The sequence below is a fragment of the Vespa velutina genome, chromosome 13 (genome assembly GCF_912470025.1).
Source record: "Vespa velutina chromosome 13, iVesVel2.1, whole genome shotgun sequence".
NCBI classification, from domain to species: Eukaryota; Metazoa; Arthropoda; class Insecta; order Hymenoptera; family Vespidae; genus Vespa; species Vespa velutina.
The window spans coordinates 2,599,553-2,619,624 of record NC_062200.1 but is presented as its reverse complement, the minus strand read 5'-3'; the positions used below and the strand labels follow the sequence as shown (position 1 = coordinate 2,619,624).

General features: G+C 29.6%; 1 protein-coding gene across 2 annotated transcripts in view; it reads left to right on the top strand.

The window, feature by feature from the left end:
- The window catches only part of LOC124953969 (proto-oncogene tyrosine-protein kinase receptor Ret), a 53,722-nt gene that overhangs the window by 19,755 nt on the left and 13,895 nt on the right, over nt 1-20,072 (top strand). For both annotated transcript variants that reach the window (XM_047506104.1, XM_047506101.1), the window contains exons 3-10: nt 10,570-10,791; nt 11,001-11,122; nt 11,299-11,434; nt 11,923-12,176; nt 13,454-13,631; nt 14,468-14,565; nt 18,088-18,359; nt 18,924-19,109. In XM_047506104.1, the coding sequence (XP_047362060.1) occupies nt 10,570-10,791; nt 11,001-11,122; nt 11,299-11,434; nt 11,923-12,176; nt 13,454-13,631; nt 14,468-14,565; nt 18,088-18,359; nt 18,924-19,109 (1,468 nt within the window). The remainder of the gene's footprint in view (nt 1-10,569; nt 10,792-11,000; nt 11,123-11,298; nt 11,435-11,922; nt 12,177-13,453; nt 13,632-14,467; nt 14,566-18,087; nt 18,360-18,923; nt 19,110-20,072) is intronic.

Genomic DNA, 20,072 nt, shown 5'->3' with positions numbered 1-20,072 from the left:
AGAGAGAGAGAGAGAGAGAGAGAGAGAGAGAACAATGGTAGTTAATATACTCTTTTACAAAAGAAGAACTACAAGCTTGCGGTTAAGTCGTCTATTCTCCCATAAGAGTAGAAATTAAGCCACTGAATTCTCTATGTAATCTAAATAGTTAAATCTAATGAACAGGGTGAGGCTTTAAGCTCTGCTTTTAATGACGAACAATATGCATATGTAACTATAGACGATGTAATTATCTTTATGGATATAACAAAAGATTTCAAGGATTGTTTTCGTTGTTTAAGGAGTTTAGGGTTGGTACCTTACGTTAGTTCTTGGCTATCAACAAATGACAATATTTCATTGTCATCTTGTAAGCATTATAGTCAGGTTAACAAAAATTATATACATACCTTGTGTTTTAATTGAAATTACTCTTTTTTTTTTTTTTTTTTTTTTTTTTTTTTTCTTATTTACAAATATCGAACAAATTGATATTGTTGGAAAATGTTTTCATCCGTTTCATTGTTTTTTAATTTTTAATTTTTTTTCTTTTATATTTTTTTTAAAGATGTAGATATCAAAAATTAAGTGTCGAGTAAAAAGGAAAATATGAATTTAATTAAAATGAACGAGAGGGACGATTTTAATGATTAAACTTTTATAAAAAAAAATTCGACAAAAAAAAAGAATATTTCTAATAACTGTAGCAAAATTATTTTTTTTTCTCTTTTTTTTTTTTTCTTTTTCTTTTTTGTAAAACTTTTCAGGAACGAAAATCACTTGATATATATTATTATAATTTATATAATTTAATAATGGGCAACAACTTTTATAATAGCATTTTATTAACCTACTTTTTTCATAAATTGCCCCTTATCAATAAATAATTGACTCTGAAACAGGTAAAGGCAGATAAACGACGACCTAGATAAGAAAAAGAGATCAAGTATACGAATATAAATTTGGTTTAAGATAGAATTATTGGAATGACCGTAATATATATATATATATAAATCTCAAAGCTTTATTCATATTTTCCTTTACTTTTATATAATATGTACATATGTACGTACATACTTATATAGATACGTACATATATCATTTAAAGAATAATTACGTTAACGTGTTAAAGGGCGACCTTAACGAGGCCATAAGTTCACCTTTTTTTTTCTTTTTTTTTTTTTTTTTTTTTTCTTCACTCTCAGGATATATGTGTCTTGCGATACTTCCTCAACCCGTCAAAGAGGAGTTAACCTAAATATAGTGAAACTATTTCGGAGTTCAGCGTCGGTCTCTCTTTCTCTCGTCTATGAAAAAGCAGACGAAGATCGGTGGAGTAAGAGGGCGAGGGTCGCGGGGGGTTGGATGGAAAAATTCGAAATAAATATAGGGTTTGTTCGCGTAAAGTTTTATCAATTACTTTTTTCTTTTTTTTCTCGCCATGATTCATTCCAATCTTTTTTTCTTTTTTTCTTTGCGTCAGATACATTTGATTTGATTTTTCGTTGTTGTTGTTGTTTTTTTTTTTGTTTTTTTTTATATAACAAAATACATTCATAAGATTTTATAAAGTAATAAATATTATTAAATCGTTTGATTCATAATGCACGTATCTACATACATAAATATACATAAATATACACACACACACACATATATATATATATCGGAGTAAACTTTTTGATAATATTTTTTCCGAGAGATAAAAACAATACGTAACATTTTTAAATATGAAACACACTGTATATAATGCTGATGAAGTGGTATAATGGGTAGGGGTAGAGGGGGAGGCGGGAGGGGGATGTTCGAAGCATTTCGTTATTTACTGTCGCCACATGCAGGCAGGTGTCACGAACGTGATCTATGTCCTCGCACAAGTAAATGTTCTCTAGGAAAAAAACGAGAGTGAGAGAGAGAGAGAGAGAGAGAAAGAGAGAAAGAGTGAAAGAGAGAAAAGGAGGTAAAGTGTGTATGTTTCTTTATGTGCGTGCGTGGATGTGTTTATGTGTTATACAACACAATGGGTAGGCCGACTTTTCACCGGGAAATATTTACACACGTGCGCAGGACTTTCTAGTGTACCTGAGACACTCGTTCTGCGCCACCACTCCTCCCTACCCCTGTTCCCTGCACCCTGCCCCTCCCTTTCATTCTATTCCATTCCACCAGCACCCTTTTTGTTTCGAAAGTCACGATCGACCGTAAATCCTTCCCTCTGTCGTTTTATTTTCGATTCGAACGACCGACAAAGATCTTCTCGTTATCGGTAAATAATCGTTCTCTTCCGGAAACATTTTTTTTTTCTTTTTTTTTTTTCTTTTTTCCTTTTTTTTTTATTATTCGTCTAACAGATATTTCTCTCTCTCTCTCTCTCTCTTTTTTTTTCTTTCACAGTATTGCGACATGGTAAGCTAGAAATAGATAAATTAATTGATTGATTAATGTTTTTGTTATGATCGAGAAGGTAAAATATTGATCGGATTATTAGTCATAATTTAAAAAAAAAAAGAAAAAAAAAGAAGAAGAAAAAGGAAATAATACGCTGATGCATAACTCATTCGTTAATTAATTTCATTCAAAGTGAAAAAAAAAAAAAAAAAAAAAAAGAAAAAAAAAAGGAAATATTCGCGATTACATGAAAAAACTCACAAGAAATGATTGTACTCGGTATAGATATTTAATTGAATTAAAAGTGCGAACTCTCTTAATTAGTATTTCATTCAGAATATAATTAACATACGCGTATAATTACGGAACATGTGAAATCGTGTTATCGAAGTTTATTAAATATTTGATTAAATAAAAATACGTGCTCTTAGTTGTCTCTTGAAAAAAAAACAAAAAAAAAACAAAAAAAAAAGAAAAAACAAAAAGAAAAAAAAAATTATTGTATACAATTTCATAAAGACGGACATAACTCTTAAAATCTAATATTATTTCTAACGTAGAAGAATCTAATCTAATAGAACGTCGTCTCATTTTGTTTCTTCCTTTCATCGTCACGACGAATCAATTTGCATAGGTAGTGCTGCGATCTATCCAGGGGGTTCTCTATCCTAGGGATGTAAAGGAAAGGAAAGGAATGGAATGGAATGAGAGACGTTAGTATAGTATGGATAGAGACATTAGGGGTTAGAATGGTTAGAAAGAGAAAGGAGAATAATAGAGAGAAGGAAGAGAAAGAAAACGAAGAAAAAGAAGAAGTCAGTCTTTGAGAGAAATATCGGCTAAAGGGTTGGTGGTGACGAGTCTGTTGTAGGGCTACCCATATCGTATTCATACTGGTCTCTGTTTTCGGGAATTGTAACTCGATGTTAGAAGACGCAAATAAAGGGTTTCCAGGTATAGTAAAAGAACGATCATGGGAGTCTTGAAAATAGAGAAAAGATCATCGAAAAGATTCTCCTATCCCTATTTCTCCTTTTTTTTTTTTTTCTTCTTTTTTCTTTTTTTTTTCTCACTTTTTCTCATTCTCGCTTTCTCGAGTATTATCTCGATCATGAAAGTACCAGATAAAAATAACAAAAACTATTATATATATCTTGAGTACTTTATATATAGACGTAAACGTGTTACGTACGTACGTTTACTTTTTTTCTTTGTTTTAAACAATTCCCGATTACTATTACGATCACCATAACCATCAGCATCACCAACATCACCATTACACTTTCCTCTTTCTCATAATAAACTTTCCTAATAGACGATACGCGAACTACCTGAAAGTGCTTTAACTCGCTTCGTTGCTCCTCTCATCGTCGTCCGAGTCATTCGTACGACCGAGTTTTAAACTTCACGAATGAGAATACGTCGAATCTTTTTTTTTTTTTTCTTCTTCTTTCTTTCTCTCTCTCTCTCTCTCTCTCTCTCTCTCTCTCTCTCTCTCTCTCTTTCTTTTTCATTTTTCTGTGCGTTTTTTTTTCCCTCCTGTTTTATCCCGTTTCCCGTACGAGATAACGAGCTATGCCGTTGTCCCTTAACGATCTCTAATGTTTTAAAAATTACTCTTTTACCAAACGACACCGTGGAGTTGGCAGTTTACTTAATTTTAAATTCATTTATTCGCAAATGGTGAAAGGGGTGGTTAGAGGAGGGAGGAAGGAGGGTGAGAGGATATAATAACGAGATATTATATCTTCTAACTTCCATTGCATTTGTTCGAATTGTATAAAATATCTTTCTTTTTGTTGTTGAAATTTATCATCGAGATATATTATTGAAAAATATTTCTGTAATAATCGAATAGTTGAAAGACTCCTCGTATCTTCTTACTCAAACAATATTTTAATGTTAATTTCGTCAGAACATTTAGTCTCTATATATCTCTCGTAAATTATTATACTCTCTTGACTTAATCTGATAAATCATTCGTTCTCATTGCGATAAATCTGAAAAATGGAAATAATCGCGTATGCAAATTAATTATATTAATGAAATAGAGAAAGAGGAGAAAAAAAGTACTGATCGTCTATCTATAATAATATTATGATAATAGCTATCCCTGATACAAGCAAAAAAAGAAAAACAAAAAGAAAAAAGAAAGAGAGAGAGAAAGAGAGAGAGAAAAGATAGAGGAAAAGAAAAAAAAAAACTTAGGAATTCTCTTTGGTAAAAAGATTTACGAGGCAATTCCGCGTCTAGTCTTCTTCTAACGCATCCGACGCTCGAAGATGGATGATTCTAACTATTTCGTGAGGCCGTGAGCGAGCTATAAATTCCGCTGGAAGGCATAGAACATAGAGATGAGACGTCGCGTGCTTTCTTGAAGATCGATAAGCGTGACCACTTTACGAATAGGAAAAAAGAGATAGAGAGAGACAGAAAGAAAGTATCAAAATTGATCATCAAATAATATTTTATCGATATAAATCGAACTAAAAATTCTCGTTTAATAATAGAAAATATAAAAGGAACTGCTTTTAACAGCACTCTCTCTCTCTCTCTCTCTCTGCCTCTCTTTCTTTCTCTCTCTCTCTCTCTTTCTGTCTCTCTGTTCTTACGCTTGTCTCACGTAAATGCACCCTCGTCTCGCGTGCCATAGTGAATTTCCTAAGCCGACCGACGAACTCGACAATTCCTCTCTCTTTCTCTCTCTTAACTTGGGGTCACGTAAGTGTCGAAAACCTCGAACAGTCATAACGATGTGTTCTCCCTGCTTTTTGAACGTCGACGTTGGTAAAGGCCATTAGCTAAATAATCGTGATCGAGAAAGGAACACTCTCTTTCTCTCTCCCCTTTTCTTTTTTTTCTCTCTCTTCGTACTAAAATGTCTCACGAGTTTATAATGACTAGACGATATGCAAAAAAAAAGAAGAAAAAAATGTCGATTAGATCTTTTAAACGAAATTTCTCTTTCAAGGCAACTTTCGAATAATCAAGTTTGATTGTATTTATTTGATTACATATATCGTTTACATCGAAATTGAGAGAAGAGTAATGTTTGTATAAGTAATACAAAAATTAGAAAAAAAAAAAAAAAAGAAAAAAAAAATTTTAAAAAGAAACAGTAAAAAAGAAATATACGAACAAATAGAAAATACGGAAGTAGTTACGAAAATATTTTTGTTTGGTGTTTTTTTCTTTTTTTCTTTTTTCTTTTTTTTCTTTCTTTCGGATTATTTGAAAAAAGAGAAATAACGTAGACAAGAGTAATTTATATATAAATATATAATACAAAAGATATGCAAGAAAGATATTTTATGTACTTACAATATTTATTCTGGTATCGTTTAGGGAACTATAAATGTGTTAAGGAAATTGTGGAATCTGTTAATAAACTTTGGTTTACCACAACCTTAAGCATCTCTAGACGAGGAATATACAATTTATAGAGGTTCCATAGGGTTTTGTGGGATTAACGTTCAACGAAACGCCAATAAAGTGGGATCAGTGAAAGCTGTTGCCGAAGACGCGTGGACACAAATATCTTCTTTTCAAACGCTTCCTCTCTCTCTCTCTCTCTCTCTCTCTCTCTCTCTCTCTCTCTCTCTCTCTCTCTCTCTCTCTCACAAACACACACACACACTCTCTCTCTTTTTCTCTCTCATTCTTTCTCTTTCTCCATTAGAATCATGCCCTTTATTTCCGTTTCGTTGAGAAATTATGTTCCCCTTCTCTATTTTTACTCGTTCCTTTGTGACATTTTGTATCCACGATTGAAACATTATTTTTATTTCATTCAGGGAACTCAACTCACGTTCCTTTTTAATTTCACTATAATTATACTTTTCTTAACCGGTATAGTAGTTTAATTGTGGTACCAGTGAAATAAAAAATACGAGATGTTGTTTCAAAGAGAAAGAGAGAGAGAGAGAGAGAGAGAGAGAGAGAGAGAGAGAGAGAGAGAGAGAGAGAGAGATAAGAGCGTGATCTTGAATATGCAAATGATTCCTACGTTAAACACGCGAAGAATTCAACGTACGATATATTCTTTCTCTCTCTACTATTACTACTACTACTACTACTACTACTACTATTACTACTACTACTATTACTACTACTACTATTGTTACTACTACTATTACTATACTAAATCGTATATAGTCGATTATGATTACGAGGGACTTTCTGGACACACGCTATACGTATCTTTCGTTTGTATTAACATACATAGCTTTACACAACATTACCTCCGTGCAAATCTTTACTTCTTATATCCAACTTATATACGTACGTATGTATGTTCGTACGTTTGTATATGTTTCTACATGACGTAAGTCTATATGTGTGTCGAAGAAATAGATAGTATAGGAGTGTGTATGTGTGACGTGTCGATGGTCGGTCGACCAGCAAGTACACGGAACCACCCAATCCACCCACCACCACCACCATCATCATCAACCCTCTTTTCCCGAGTTTAACTCGACTTTCGCGTGACCCACCCCTTTCCTACCGCCTTTTTAAAGCCACCCTTATACTCACTCAGGAAGCATACTGAAACGATGTGCGGCTATCGTACCTTCGCCAACTTTTATCGTATCACTCCCGAGTCACACGTTATTTGTTATTCTCTCGAATATTTTTTTTTTTTTTTTTTTTTTAATGGTTAAGAAAGGATAAACCACAAACGCACGTCGTTTTAATTATTAAACGCGAAAGATATTGCTTCATTTCGTTTCGTTTTGTTTTGTTTTGTTTTGTTTTGTCTTGTTCCTTTTCCTTTTCTTTTTCTTTTTTTTTTTTCTCTTATCATTCTCTAATTAATTTTATATTAGAACGAAACGGATATGAAACGTCATGGCATATCGTTGATTATTGAATGCGTTTGAAATTATTAAACGATAGATAGATGGATATATATTCTTTTATTTTTTATTTTTTATTTTTTTTTCTTTTTTTATTTAATCGGATCGAATATTATTATTTATTTTCAATTTGACGGCGATTGTCTAATTAAAGATAAAGCGAAAATGCTAAATTAGGAAAATACATAAAAAAAAAAAAAAAAAAAAAAGAAAAAAAAAGAGGAAAAAAGAAATACAAATAAATCTACTTTTACGTAACGAAGCGCATAATTTTTTTCTTTGATCTGGTAGAAAAAAAAAAAGAAAAAAAAAAAAAAGAGGAAAAAGAAAAAAGAATAAAAAGAAGAAAACAAAAAAGACAAATAAAAAGATAAATATGCATAGATCGATGCATGCAAACGTTGTACCTTTTTTTTTTTTCCTCGTTTCAAAGGTAGAATATTACGAAATAAATATCGAAGATAATATGCTTTATCTACGTAAAATCGTGTTAAGATGGCTACGGAGAGGGTTAGAAAGGCTCGTAGCGAAGGATCGTAAAAACGCTCGTAATCGTTCCGTCTACTGGCACGCACGCGATCCTGGGATTAAAATTAACTGCCCCGTGTATATTGATTAAACGTTCACCTTGACACAAGAAGACCCTGTGCCGGTGTCGTTATTGGTGATTCCTCGTACGAATCAAATACCTTTAAGTACAAATACCAACAGTAATAATGTAATGGCTAAATAGGGAGAAAAAAAATTTTTTAGAAATTTTCATCGGAACTACGAAGATTTATAGTTTTCTCGTTCTAAGGGACGACAATCATCTTGAATGATTGGACAAAAAAAGGGGGTTTTTCGCAGTTAGCTCGACAAATACTTTTTCTTTTTTTTTTTTTTTTTTTTTTTTTTTTTTTTTTCCATTGAAATTGTGAATTAATCATTTATTCTCTTGATACAATTAGATTTAATTAAGTAATGTAACGTTCGAACAGGAATTTTTTTCTTTGTTTCTTTTTCTTTTGTTTTGTTTTGTTTCATGTTTTTTTTTTTTTTTTTGTTTTTTTTTTTTATTTATTTTTTTTATTTATTAATAAATAAATCTTATTTCATTTGAAATCATTTTCGAAGAATGTTCAATTCTTCGAATATCTTTATTCGTGTTCATCGACTGAAAAGCTTTTCCATATCTTTTCGTCCTTACGAACGATGGGGCAGAAAGATGAGAGAGAGAGAGAGAGAGAGAGAGAGAGAGAATCACTCTTTCGGAATATTTCAAAACATATTTTATTCAACGTTTCGATGCCATCGTATTCGTCGCCGTCGAAGAAACGTATAAAAGGATGTATCCATAAGAAAAAGAAAGAGAGAGAGAGAGAGAGAGAGAGAGAGAAGGAGGAAAAAGAAAAAAGAAGAAGAAAAGAAGAAAGGGGGTGGAATATCGCGTACACTTTGAAAAGTATCGAATCAGATCTTTTTAGCTGCGATTGTGTAGAAAGAATCCAGAGAGTTTTACTCATCCAACTGCTATTCTACTTTCGTAACTCTCTCTCTCTCTCTCTCTTTTCCCCTTCGAAGGTGGGGAATTAAGAGAAATCGACGATTACGTGAGGTTCTTTTATCTACAAAAAATAATCTCAATTTGATCTCCCTCTTTATATTTCTATCTTCTTTTCTCTTTAAGAAACAACACGTAACTTAGTAAAAGAAGCATTCTTCTCGCTTCGGTGATCCCTTAAGATTCAGTTTTTTAACCGACGATATTCATCCCCTCGCTTGTGTATATTCTACTTCCTCGAAGATTAAAGAAACTTTTCTATCTCAAACGTTCCCTAAAAGGTACAGGCACGCTCACACCACCGAAGCTATCTCTTTGCTCGACTTATAAAATTTCTCCTTAAAGTCTTACACACAATGCCCGTAGGAAATTTTATTAAAAGACGATTTGAACGTTGAGTACATCGATATCATCGGGATTTTTTCCTTATTTGAAATTATGTATGGAAAGATATTGTTGGTCTTTCTTTCTTTTGTTTTTATTTTTTCATTCGAAAGATTAAATTAATTTTTGAATCGTATCCAAATCATAAAAAGAATTTTCGTCCGATATTATTATCATCGTAATCGATCGAAAGAATAAGAAGTTAACGATTGAATCCTCATTAATGAAAGTCATACAGAGGAAATTAATTTTTTCTTTATATCGACAACTTTTAATTGCGTTTGTTAATAAAATAAAAAAAAAATAATAATAATAATATATTAGAATGATATACGTATGTGTATATGTATTTTTTTTTTTTTTGGTTCTTTCACTTGTTTTTTTTTTTTTTTTTTTTTTTTTTTTTTTTTTTTTTTTTTTTTTTCTTTTTCTTTACTCACGATGAAACCTTGAATTTCGTTAGCTTAATAAATCTTCAAAATTTATTTATTTATCAGTAAGAATTAATTAGAGAGAGAGAGAGAGAGAGAAAGAAAGAGAGAGGCTCGTTCATTCGACGATTATTAAATGTTAAGGATTCAATGTAAAAGGGAAAAAAAATGGGTTGGGCCTAGGTACATTGATGTAGTCATCAGTGAAATTTATCGAGTTAACGCGTTATCTAACCTTTCTATTATTTTCCGGAAATTCGCGTATGTAACACCCACGCCAAAGAGACAACTCGTTTTGTTCGTTTTACGAGGAGAGAGAGAAAGAGAGAACTCCATTGAATATCCTCGGAGTATTGTTCCGCCATCGTTGTAAATACAACGTTCGCTCGTTTTAGAAATCTCTTAGAAAATATCGTATGGAATCTTTTGATAAGCGCGCAATCAATTTCTCTTCATTCGATATTATTTATCATTGAAATCGTAACTAATCGATTTGTGATCGTTCGAGAAAAATTCATATCTAGATCGTCCTCGTTACAATTATCTTCAAAAAATCAAATAGACTTTACATGATATCGTCAATATCGTAATCATCGTTTTTTAAACAAAAAAAAAAAAAAAAAAAAAAAAAAAGAAAAAAAGAGAGAGAAAGAAAGAAGTAAATATAATTTATGAACGATCATGGTTGAAATAATTTTTGTTGTATCATAGAGACAAATAATAATAATGAAGAATTATACAAAAATAATATTACATATATAATAGACACAACATTAATAATATTATACTATTTATAATATTATAAAAATATTATTGTTTAAAGAACAATCGTTTACATATAAAAACAAAACAAAAAAAAAAAAAAAGAAAAGAAAAAAGAAAGGAAAAAAAATACTAAGTTACGTTTTCAAAATTTATTTAATAATAATTTGAAACGAAGTAAATTATTTTCCTCTGTATAAATGATTCTCTCGAATTTTTGTTTCAGCATTATATTTTCCACAATCAAATTTAATATTGAGATTACCATATTTGGCAAATAAGGATGTTGGTTTAAATTCGAACGTAAAATTACTGACACTCAGGACACTTCGAAACGATTCGACGATACCGAAAGAGGTGAAATATCGTATTTCTGGTCAACGTGAAAAATTTGCGATCCTCGACGAAAAGACCAATACAGTTTGGTTACGAACTCTTCCGAAGGATAGTAAGTTTATATTAGGGTGGGATAATGGGGATGGGAGGATTCGTTTTCTCCCTCCTCCTGTCTCCATCCCTTCTTTTTTTCTTTTTTTTTGTTTTTTTTTTTTTGTCTTTTTATACCTTTTCCTTTTGATCTTTATATCGATCAGATAGCAGAAAATTTTTCTAACATTTTCCTCTGTTTCTTTTTCTCTCTCTCTTTCACTTATCAAGACGTATCCGATGACATTATCGTTCAGGCGAAGGAAAATGCCGGCGACGTCGACGTTCTGAATATAAAAGTACAATCATTACCAATCAAGCAGAATAAAATAAATTGTGCCGATTATGTACAGGTATATATCGTTACTTTTTAGATTTCTTTTATAAATTGTCTCTAACAATGTCAATCTATCCATTATTTATTATTATTATTATTATTGTTATTGTTATTATTATTATTATTATTATTATTATTATTATTAATTCATTAGAAATAACTTATCCATTTTTTTTCCCATATATTTTATAGGATATGTGTTTTTGGAATTCCTCGCAATACAGGATTTATGAGAATCAACCTGCGACCATGCTCGGTCCATTTGGGCCAGAAGTTTATACGGATATTTGTCCAGATTTTCGTGTTATCGGATACGAATTGTTGAATGGTAATTAAATTCAAAGAAAGAAAAAAAAAAAGAACATATAGATTTCCTAGGACAGATGTCAACAAGAAAAAAAATAAATAAATAAATAAATAAAAAGAAAGGAAAAAAGACAAAAAGTAAATGAATTTGGTGGAAAAAAAAAAAAAAAAAAAAAAAAGAAAAAAAAGAAAAAAGAAAACAAGGAAGAAGAAGAGAGCCAGGAATTGTGCAATATTTTTTCTCTCGATTGACATTCACACGTTGTTGCATAGTTTGGAATGGAACATGCAATCTTCTTTTTCTTATTTCGTTTCTATTTATTTATTTATATATATATATATATATTTTTTTTTTTTTTTTTTTTTTTTTGTGAAATCACTCATTGGAACAAGTCCAGAAGTGATTCACGGTGATTCCCCACGTTATTCGAATTTGATTAATTAATTTAGAAAAAAAAAAAAGAAAGAAAAAAAATTGTTTTTACAAATTTCTCATTGTCCCATTACTAGGAACAAATTATTTCCACGTGATAAACAATACTCTTTATGCTAACTCATCGTTGGATCGCGATGTCCTTGGTCCAGTAGGTGGTCCAGGGCCACGTGTCAATATTGAAGTACGTTGTCTCGTTTATGAGGAAATTACTGGGATTCAGTATGCTTTGTTACGTATTTTGGGGATCGATATATTGGATCAGGATGATAATCCTCCTATAGCACAAATGGATACAGTCGTCGAGATTACTCTACGTGATTTTACTGCGGTGAGTGTTTGTATTATATAATCAAGTAAATTACCGAAATGAGATATACTGTAATATCTTGTTTCTCGAAATTTTGTAAATATTTGTCTACCTTTGTTATCATTACTTCATCAAGGTCTTGATTGTCCACGTATTTGTCCTTTTTAAAATGGTTAGATTATTTCTTTTTGTTTGCCCTTTTTTTTTTTTTTTTTTTTCTTTCTTTCTTTCCTTTTTTTTCGAAAGGAGCAGCCGAAGAAGGAGGGACAGGCAGTCAAGTCTCTCTTCGCTTTATTTACAAAATTTTTTCCACTCCTTTATTTTTCTTCTTTAATTTTATACATTCTTGTCTTTTGTATTGTATATATTTGTAAATTTTGTTGTCTTTTATTTTATTTTTTTTTTTCCCTTCTTCTTTTTATCTTATTAATTATTTCGTACAATTGAAAAATTATATCGAGGATATATAATATCGTAGAATATAATCTTTTTTTCTTTTTTTTTTTTCTTTTTTTCTTGGAAACCCATCGAAATATATTTCAGATTTGAACGGTAAAGATATGTTTTGCCGTTGTAACGATGATTATGAAGAGTTTGGAAAGACTTTGATTGTCATGAAATTCGTATGAAAAGTTAGAGATATAAGTCGAAATAAAAGTCATGATTGAAAATGGTATCCTGCGTAAAGCGGGACTTAATCATGACTGTACATTGTCCGTTTAATTATGGCATTGTTTTGGGCAGCGGTATGGTACGAATGAATGTATGGTGAGAATGACACAAAAGAGAGACAGAGACAGAGAGAGAGAGAGAGAGAGAGCAAAGGTGTAAAAAAGAATGAAAGAGAAAGAGAAAGAGAGAAAAAGCTTGAGGGCTGATCCTGATTAAACTCCTGGCTCTTTTTTACGCTCACTTTCCTCCCCTATTTTTTTTTTTCCTCTTCGACTCTCCGTTTCTCTTACTTTACATTGGAGGATAAAAGGGATTCGTTTCAAGGCGAGAACGTCCGTCCCAAAAAAGAAGAAAAAAAAGAGAGAGAGAGAGAGAGAGAAGAAAAAAGAGAGGAGTCGTAAAAAAAAAAAAAAAAACGAAAAAGAAGTCATATAGTTCGAATACAAAGAATCCAAAAAGTACCATCCTTTCTTTTCCTTTTTTTTTTTTCCCCATATTTGACAAAAAAGTAAAAAAGAGAAAAAAGCAAGAACAGAAGAAGAAAAGAAAAGCTCTGATCTTTTTTTTTTTTTTCTTTTGTATGTGGGAAGGGAGGTGTTTGTATGTATGTGTGTGTTATTCAACAGGGCGATAGACTGGATGACAATAATCTTATGGTGAAGGACGCCGACGAGATAAAAAGTAATCGATATATCGTTCGTATTCTCGAGGATATTCATAATGCTCTGAACATAACGTACGATACGATGCCGATCGAACATCCTAAACATCCAGAGAATCCTGTATCAACTGCTATATACACTAGTAAGTATCGTTCATATATAATTTTATCGACAGGCTATTTGAACTAATCTCTGTTTAGTTTAGTAATTTTTATTATTTTATTTATTTATTTTTCTTCGTTTTCTTTTCTTTTTTTTCGAAATTATTTTGAAAAAAAAAAAAAAAAATAATAAATTGTTCAAATATATTATTTTATCAGAACTATATACTATTTCATTGTACAAAATAAGATCTAATTTTCTCTTTCTCTCTCTCTCTCTCTCTCTCTCTCTCTCTCTCTCTCTCTCTCTCTCTCTCTCTCTCTCTCTCTCATTTTGTTTTATGAGTACAATGAAATATTTGTCCGAAATATTATATATATATTTATTTATTTATTTCTTAGAGATATTACGTTTTAAATATTATTTTTAAATAATAAAATATTATTAATAAAATTAATAGATATTAAAAGATTAATGAAATATTATTAATAATTGAAATAAATGAGATGATATTTATTGACGAAATTAGGTCGAATTTTATATTTATATTTTATATTATATTTTATATTTTCTCTCTATATATAATATCTATATATCTATATGATCTATATATAAAAATGTATAATATTTATATAATCTATATATAAAAAAAGAATATATATATATATATTTATATTTATTAGTATTATTTATATTATTAATATTATATATTAGTATTAGTATTAGTATTTATATTATATATTTATTAGTACGGTTACAAAATACTCGTGAATATTTTTAAATATATTAATCAATGGTAAGATAATTGATTTCTTTCTTCTTCTTCTTCTTCTTCTTCTTCTCTTTCTTTTGCTACTTGTTTTTTTCTTTTTCCAGGAATTTATGCGAAAACAACGCTCCTACCGAAATCACCTTATCGAGTTATCCTTCAGGTTAAGGACGAATCTCTTTTACCAGGACATGGAGAAAATTCGGTGAGTTGTGTTTACTTTTCCGTGACAAAGCTTACTTTAATAAGGGTAGATAAGAAAAGGGATGAGAGATCTGAAAGAGGAAGGATGGTGGAGGAGGAGGAGGAGGAAAAGGAGGAGAAGAAGGAGGATGATAGTAGGAATGGTTGAGAGCGGGAGGTTGAAATTTCGATACTCGTCGAAGCGGAAACGACGTTGAACGAAATCCACATGGTGCATCGGACAAGAAGAAAAAGAAATAGTAGTAGTAGTAGTAGTAGTAGTAGTAGAAGAAGAAGAAGTTCGATGGTTTACAAAGAACATCGTTCGGTATTGCCGATTCCCAATTACTGAGGATAAAAGGAAGAAGTAGTAGTCCTATCGTCAGAGAGCCAATTACTGGCTACGCGATTCCAAAGGAATTCTTTTCAAATTTCGTTCGTTTGTAATATCTCGTTAGGAACGTAGTTATAGAGTTGTTACCTTTTGATTGATAAAAATTAATCGTCTACATTTTCAATTTTATCAATCGCCGACAAATTATTCGCTCTTTTATACTATGACACTTTTCAAAGTGAAATAACCATTAATTTTATCTTCCCTAGCGTTAAATATCATTTATGGGATTTATTAAAATCTTAATAATATCATTGATTAATTTTTATTTCGATATTCACATTTCAATATTTATTCGATAATTTAACATTTAAATGATTGAAAATAATTAATATATCTACGTTTATACGTCAATATTATTTGATTATTGTTGATTTTGATATAGATCAAGTAAAATGTCGGTCGAGTAATCACAGTTTTCAATTTAAAACTTTCTTGATTATTTAAAATAATAATTAAAAAAAAAAAAAAAAAAAAATTATACCGAGCATTTGTTAATATTGTTTATCTGTGATATATGAATCGTAATAAATCAATTAAAAGTTAAACTCGATTTAAAAAAAAAAAAAATTGGTACGTATACGTGTGTACGTTGTTAACATTGATCAATCAACTAATAATAATAATAATAATAATAATAATAATAATAATAATAATAATAATAATAATAATAATAGGCAGGAAGAAAGGTTCATTTTTAACGATAACGGGGTACAATTAGTGGCACTTTGTGTATCCGTACGTAATAGCCGTAAATTCACGATATAATCGCGGCTCATTAAACGATCAGGGAGCAAAACTACGTCGATATATTTCTTCGGGGGGTGCGGCATTGATTTTCCGGAGACTCGACTAATCACGAATTAATAGCAACATCGGTGTCTGGATATCACGATTTTCTAAACGTAGTCGCGTGACTTTTCGTTGAATCGGCGCCAAACTTTCCCTTTTTAAATTGTTTCTTTTTTCATCCTCCCACATTTATCATCAATGAGATAATTGATATTCACCCTATTGGATCTTTTTTCTTTTTTCTTTTTTCTTTTTCTTTTTTTTTTTTTTGAAGAATAATTTTTGATATATACGCGTGTACAAATTATATCAATCTCTCGAAATTATTTATAGACGGTAAATAATTTTTGAAATAAGAATCATGATTTCTCGCTTTATATATATATATATTTTTTTTTTCTTTTTTATAATAATTAAAATAATATTTCGATGATATTTAATTTTTAATAAATAAAAGAATGACATTTAATATATTAAAGAAATTTTGAATAGAAATTTTTCAATGAATTTTACGTAAATAATATTATTTTTAATTGATTCCATATTTTTAAACAAGACGAATAATTTATTTAATATAACAACAAATAGTTCGAATTTTATCGACATTGTCATAAGCGAGGAGAAATTGTCTTTCGATTAAAATCCGATAATAAATACTCAGAATACACTGTATTTGCTAATCCACCAAAATTGCATCTATGCTGTTTATATAGACGTAATTCCTATTCAGATTCAACTTTATCATACAACATGGTTTAATGTTATTAGTCATTGCCATATACGATAATACATATTAGACGCATTACATGTATGTATATATGTATATATGTATAACTGTTGAAACTCGTAGAATAGATATCATTAATTCCTTGAAACTCATGGAGAGCAGACATAACAATTAATATTAATAGCTCGACTATAGTAAATCAAATGGTATATACATAAACAACAGCATTCGTATAATAAATTGTTTATATTTTATATATATATATATATATATATATATATATTTATATATATATTGTGCATCACTGAATTCGAATAATCAAAATGCACAATATGATCTGAAATAAAAATTCTTGTTGATGTTCATATAAAGAGAAATAAAAATAAAAAAAAAAAAAAGAAAATAACAATGTAAATATAATATTTCAAAATGATTAAATTATAAGGTGAACACACAGTATGTAAATATATATATAATATATATATATATGAAATCGATACTAACAAATCATACAAAGACCTATAGTACTTTATTATCTACATATAAGTAATATATTTTAGAAAGACCAAGCCATAAGTAATCTTTCGATAATAAATTTATACCATTATGTCTATCGATTATGTCGATCGATTATTCTCTTTATTTTCTTATTATTATCATTTTAATAACCATGATTAAATTCTCCATTTAATATAGGATATTCGATCTATAATACAATTTGATTTAATGAATTTATTTAACCGATCAATATGCATTGACCATTGTTTGTTTGTTTATTTTTATTTTTTTTTTTGTCTTTTTATCCTAAAGAAAAACAATGCCAAACATAATCACGATTATATGAGAGATAGGGACAAAATAATATATAATTTATGTCACCCATGTGTATCGTCGAAGTGGGCGAAATTGAATTCAAACGAGAAAATAAATCTTCTGTGATATGAATCAGCTCGTTGCGATCACAACATATCTTTTCTACTCTGTCTTTCACATACAACACATACACACACGCGCGCGCGCGCTCTCTTTTTTCTTTACTTGTTTCTTTTCTTTTTTTTTTTTTTTTTTTTTTACCTTTTCTCCTTTTTCGTTTCCATAGTTACCGTCCAACTATACAGAAAGAATATTCTCACAGATTTTATCATTTTTCAATAATTTGCTAATTTATTTCATTCATTTTTTACCCTTTTTTTTTATTCTATTTCTTTTTATTCTCCCTCTCTCTCTCTCTCCCTCTCTCTCTCTCTTTTTCCACTTTCTTCTTAGTAAGTAGTTTTAAATGAGCGGTAGAAAAAGTTTACGTTGAAAAGAAATTCGCGGAATAAATTTCTCTAGAAATTCCGATAATATCATAATGAAACTGTTCATTTTTAATATTTGTAAAAAAAATAATGACCTATCCGATAACGTGAATCCGATAAAAGAAAATGATACTAGTACTACGTGGAACGTATTTAAAAAAAAAAAAAAGAAAGAAAAAAAGTAGAAAGAAAAAGAAAAGAAAAAATTAGGTTTCCAATATTTTTCTATTAAAGGCAATTATTCTTTCTCATTTATGTATTCTTCATTTTTTTTTTTTTTTTTTTTTCTTTTTTTCTTTTTTTTTTTATTTTATTCTTTTCGTTTTTCAGGTGAATACCACGTTATTGTTCATCGGGCCACAACATCGAACGACCACACCGACGGCCGCATCGATCCCTTTAATACATCCGATCTATCCAGAAAACGTCAGAATTTCTCGTTTCTCGTCTCGATACTTTCGTGTAGCACAACCGAGGAATAAAACCGATTCAAGAATATCTTTTAGTATACACGGATCAAAGGCTTTCAATGTTACCAAAAAGGATGGTATTGTACACGTGATCAATTCTACTCTACTTAAAACATCACCGACCATCGTATCGTGAGTTTAATATTTTACTACTTAATTAAAATACAAGTATATATATATATATATATATATATATATATATATATGTGTTTGTATGTGTGTTAAAAAAAATGTTTATATATATTAGAGAGAGAGAGAGAGAGAGAGAGAGAGAGAGAGAGAGAAAGAGAGTAATAATTAGTAGCTTTACTAGTCTGCAGATTTAAAGAAATAAAAAGTTCAATGGTTCAAGGTATAAAGAAAAATGAAATTTTATGGAAATAAATCTTTTTAAAGGGACAATTTTACAAATCAACATTTATTAAATGTTAAACTAAAGAAAAGAATGAAAAAAAAAAAAAAAAAGAAAAAGAAAAAAGAATAATCGAAAAGAAATTTTATTATCACAATTTAAAACGAATGAACGATAAATAAATAAATAAATAAATAGAAAAAAAAAAAAAAAAAGAAAAAGAGGCAATGAAAAATAAAAAAAAAAAATTTGATATTTAATAAGAATCATTTGACGTATTTGATTTATTATTCGTTTGTATGTATGTACGTTCATTCGTTTGTTTGTTTCTCTGTCCTATTTAGTTTGAGATTAGAATGGCGAATAGGAGAACAACCTGGCTCATCGACAACGATAAAAATTATGATTGACGTGTCACCCTCGAAATTGAATATTTGCAATCAAATCGAAGAAATAATTCATTCCTGTGCCAATGCTGAATCTCGTCGTGATTGTGAATTGAGCTGCGGAGTTGGTGGTGGTAATCTCAAGTATGTTATTTTCAATCCTCGTATTTAATCTTTCAACCTAGATTACGATCTTGAAATTGATAAAATTAATATAGAGGATTTCTCAAGTTTTATAAGCTTTTATGAAAATTTATTTAGTTCTTTCTTCTTCTTTTTTTTTTTTTTTTTTTTTTTTTTTATTACTATTTTACGATTTTTTTCATCTTCTTTTATTTATCACTCATCTTTGCTTGCATACGTGTAAAAATTATATGTATATATATATTTTAATCGGAATATATTAAAAAAAAAAAAGAAAGAAAAGAAAAAAAAGCAATTATATTTTAATGTTAACGCTATAACTTAAATAAATAAAAAAAAAAAGAAACATTCAAGAACAAGTAATATGCTTATGCAAAATTGTAAAACTATGAAGATTATTTGCTCCTGCTAGTATCGAAAGTTACCATGAGCATGTGCATGAACATGAACACGAACATAGTTGGATGGATGGGATGAATGGATGTGGATGGATGGGATGGAAGGATGGATGGATGGGATGAATGCAAAATAATCTTGATGGATCTACAATCGTATAATATATGCACATACTAATCCGTTCTCAAAGTCCTTGGTTTTTTACTTTGTTTTTGTTTTTACTTCGGTAAATACAATTGCGTTTCGTAAATACAATTGTTGATTAAAAATAAACTCCTATAAATAAAAATTTAATCAATATAATTATTGACAGTGTGTATTAGCCAGCGGGATTATTATTCCATTCAAAAAGATTTTTTCAACAAAACTATTGAACAATTACATATCTTTGTTTTATATCATTGAATTGACTTCATTATTGATTACAACATCACGTAAAAAATCCACTCGATTCTTTTTCTTTTTTTCCTTCTTACTTGTGTCTACGATTTTTATATATACATATAATATATATATATATATACATTTTTTTTTTCGTTTAACATTTTCGAAAACATTTTTTTTTAC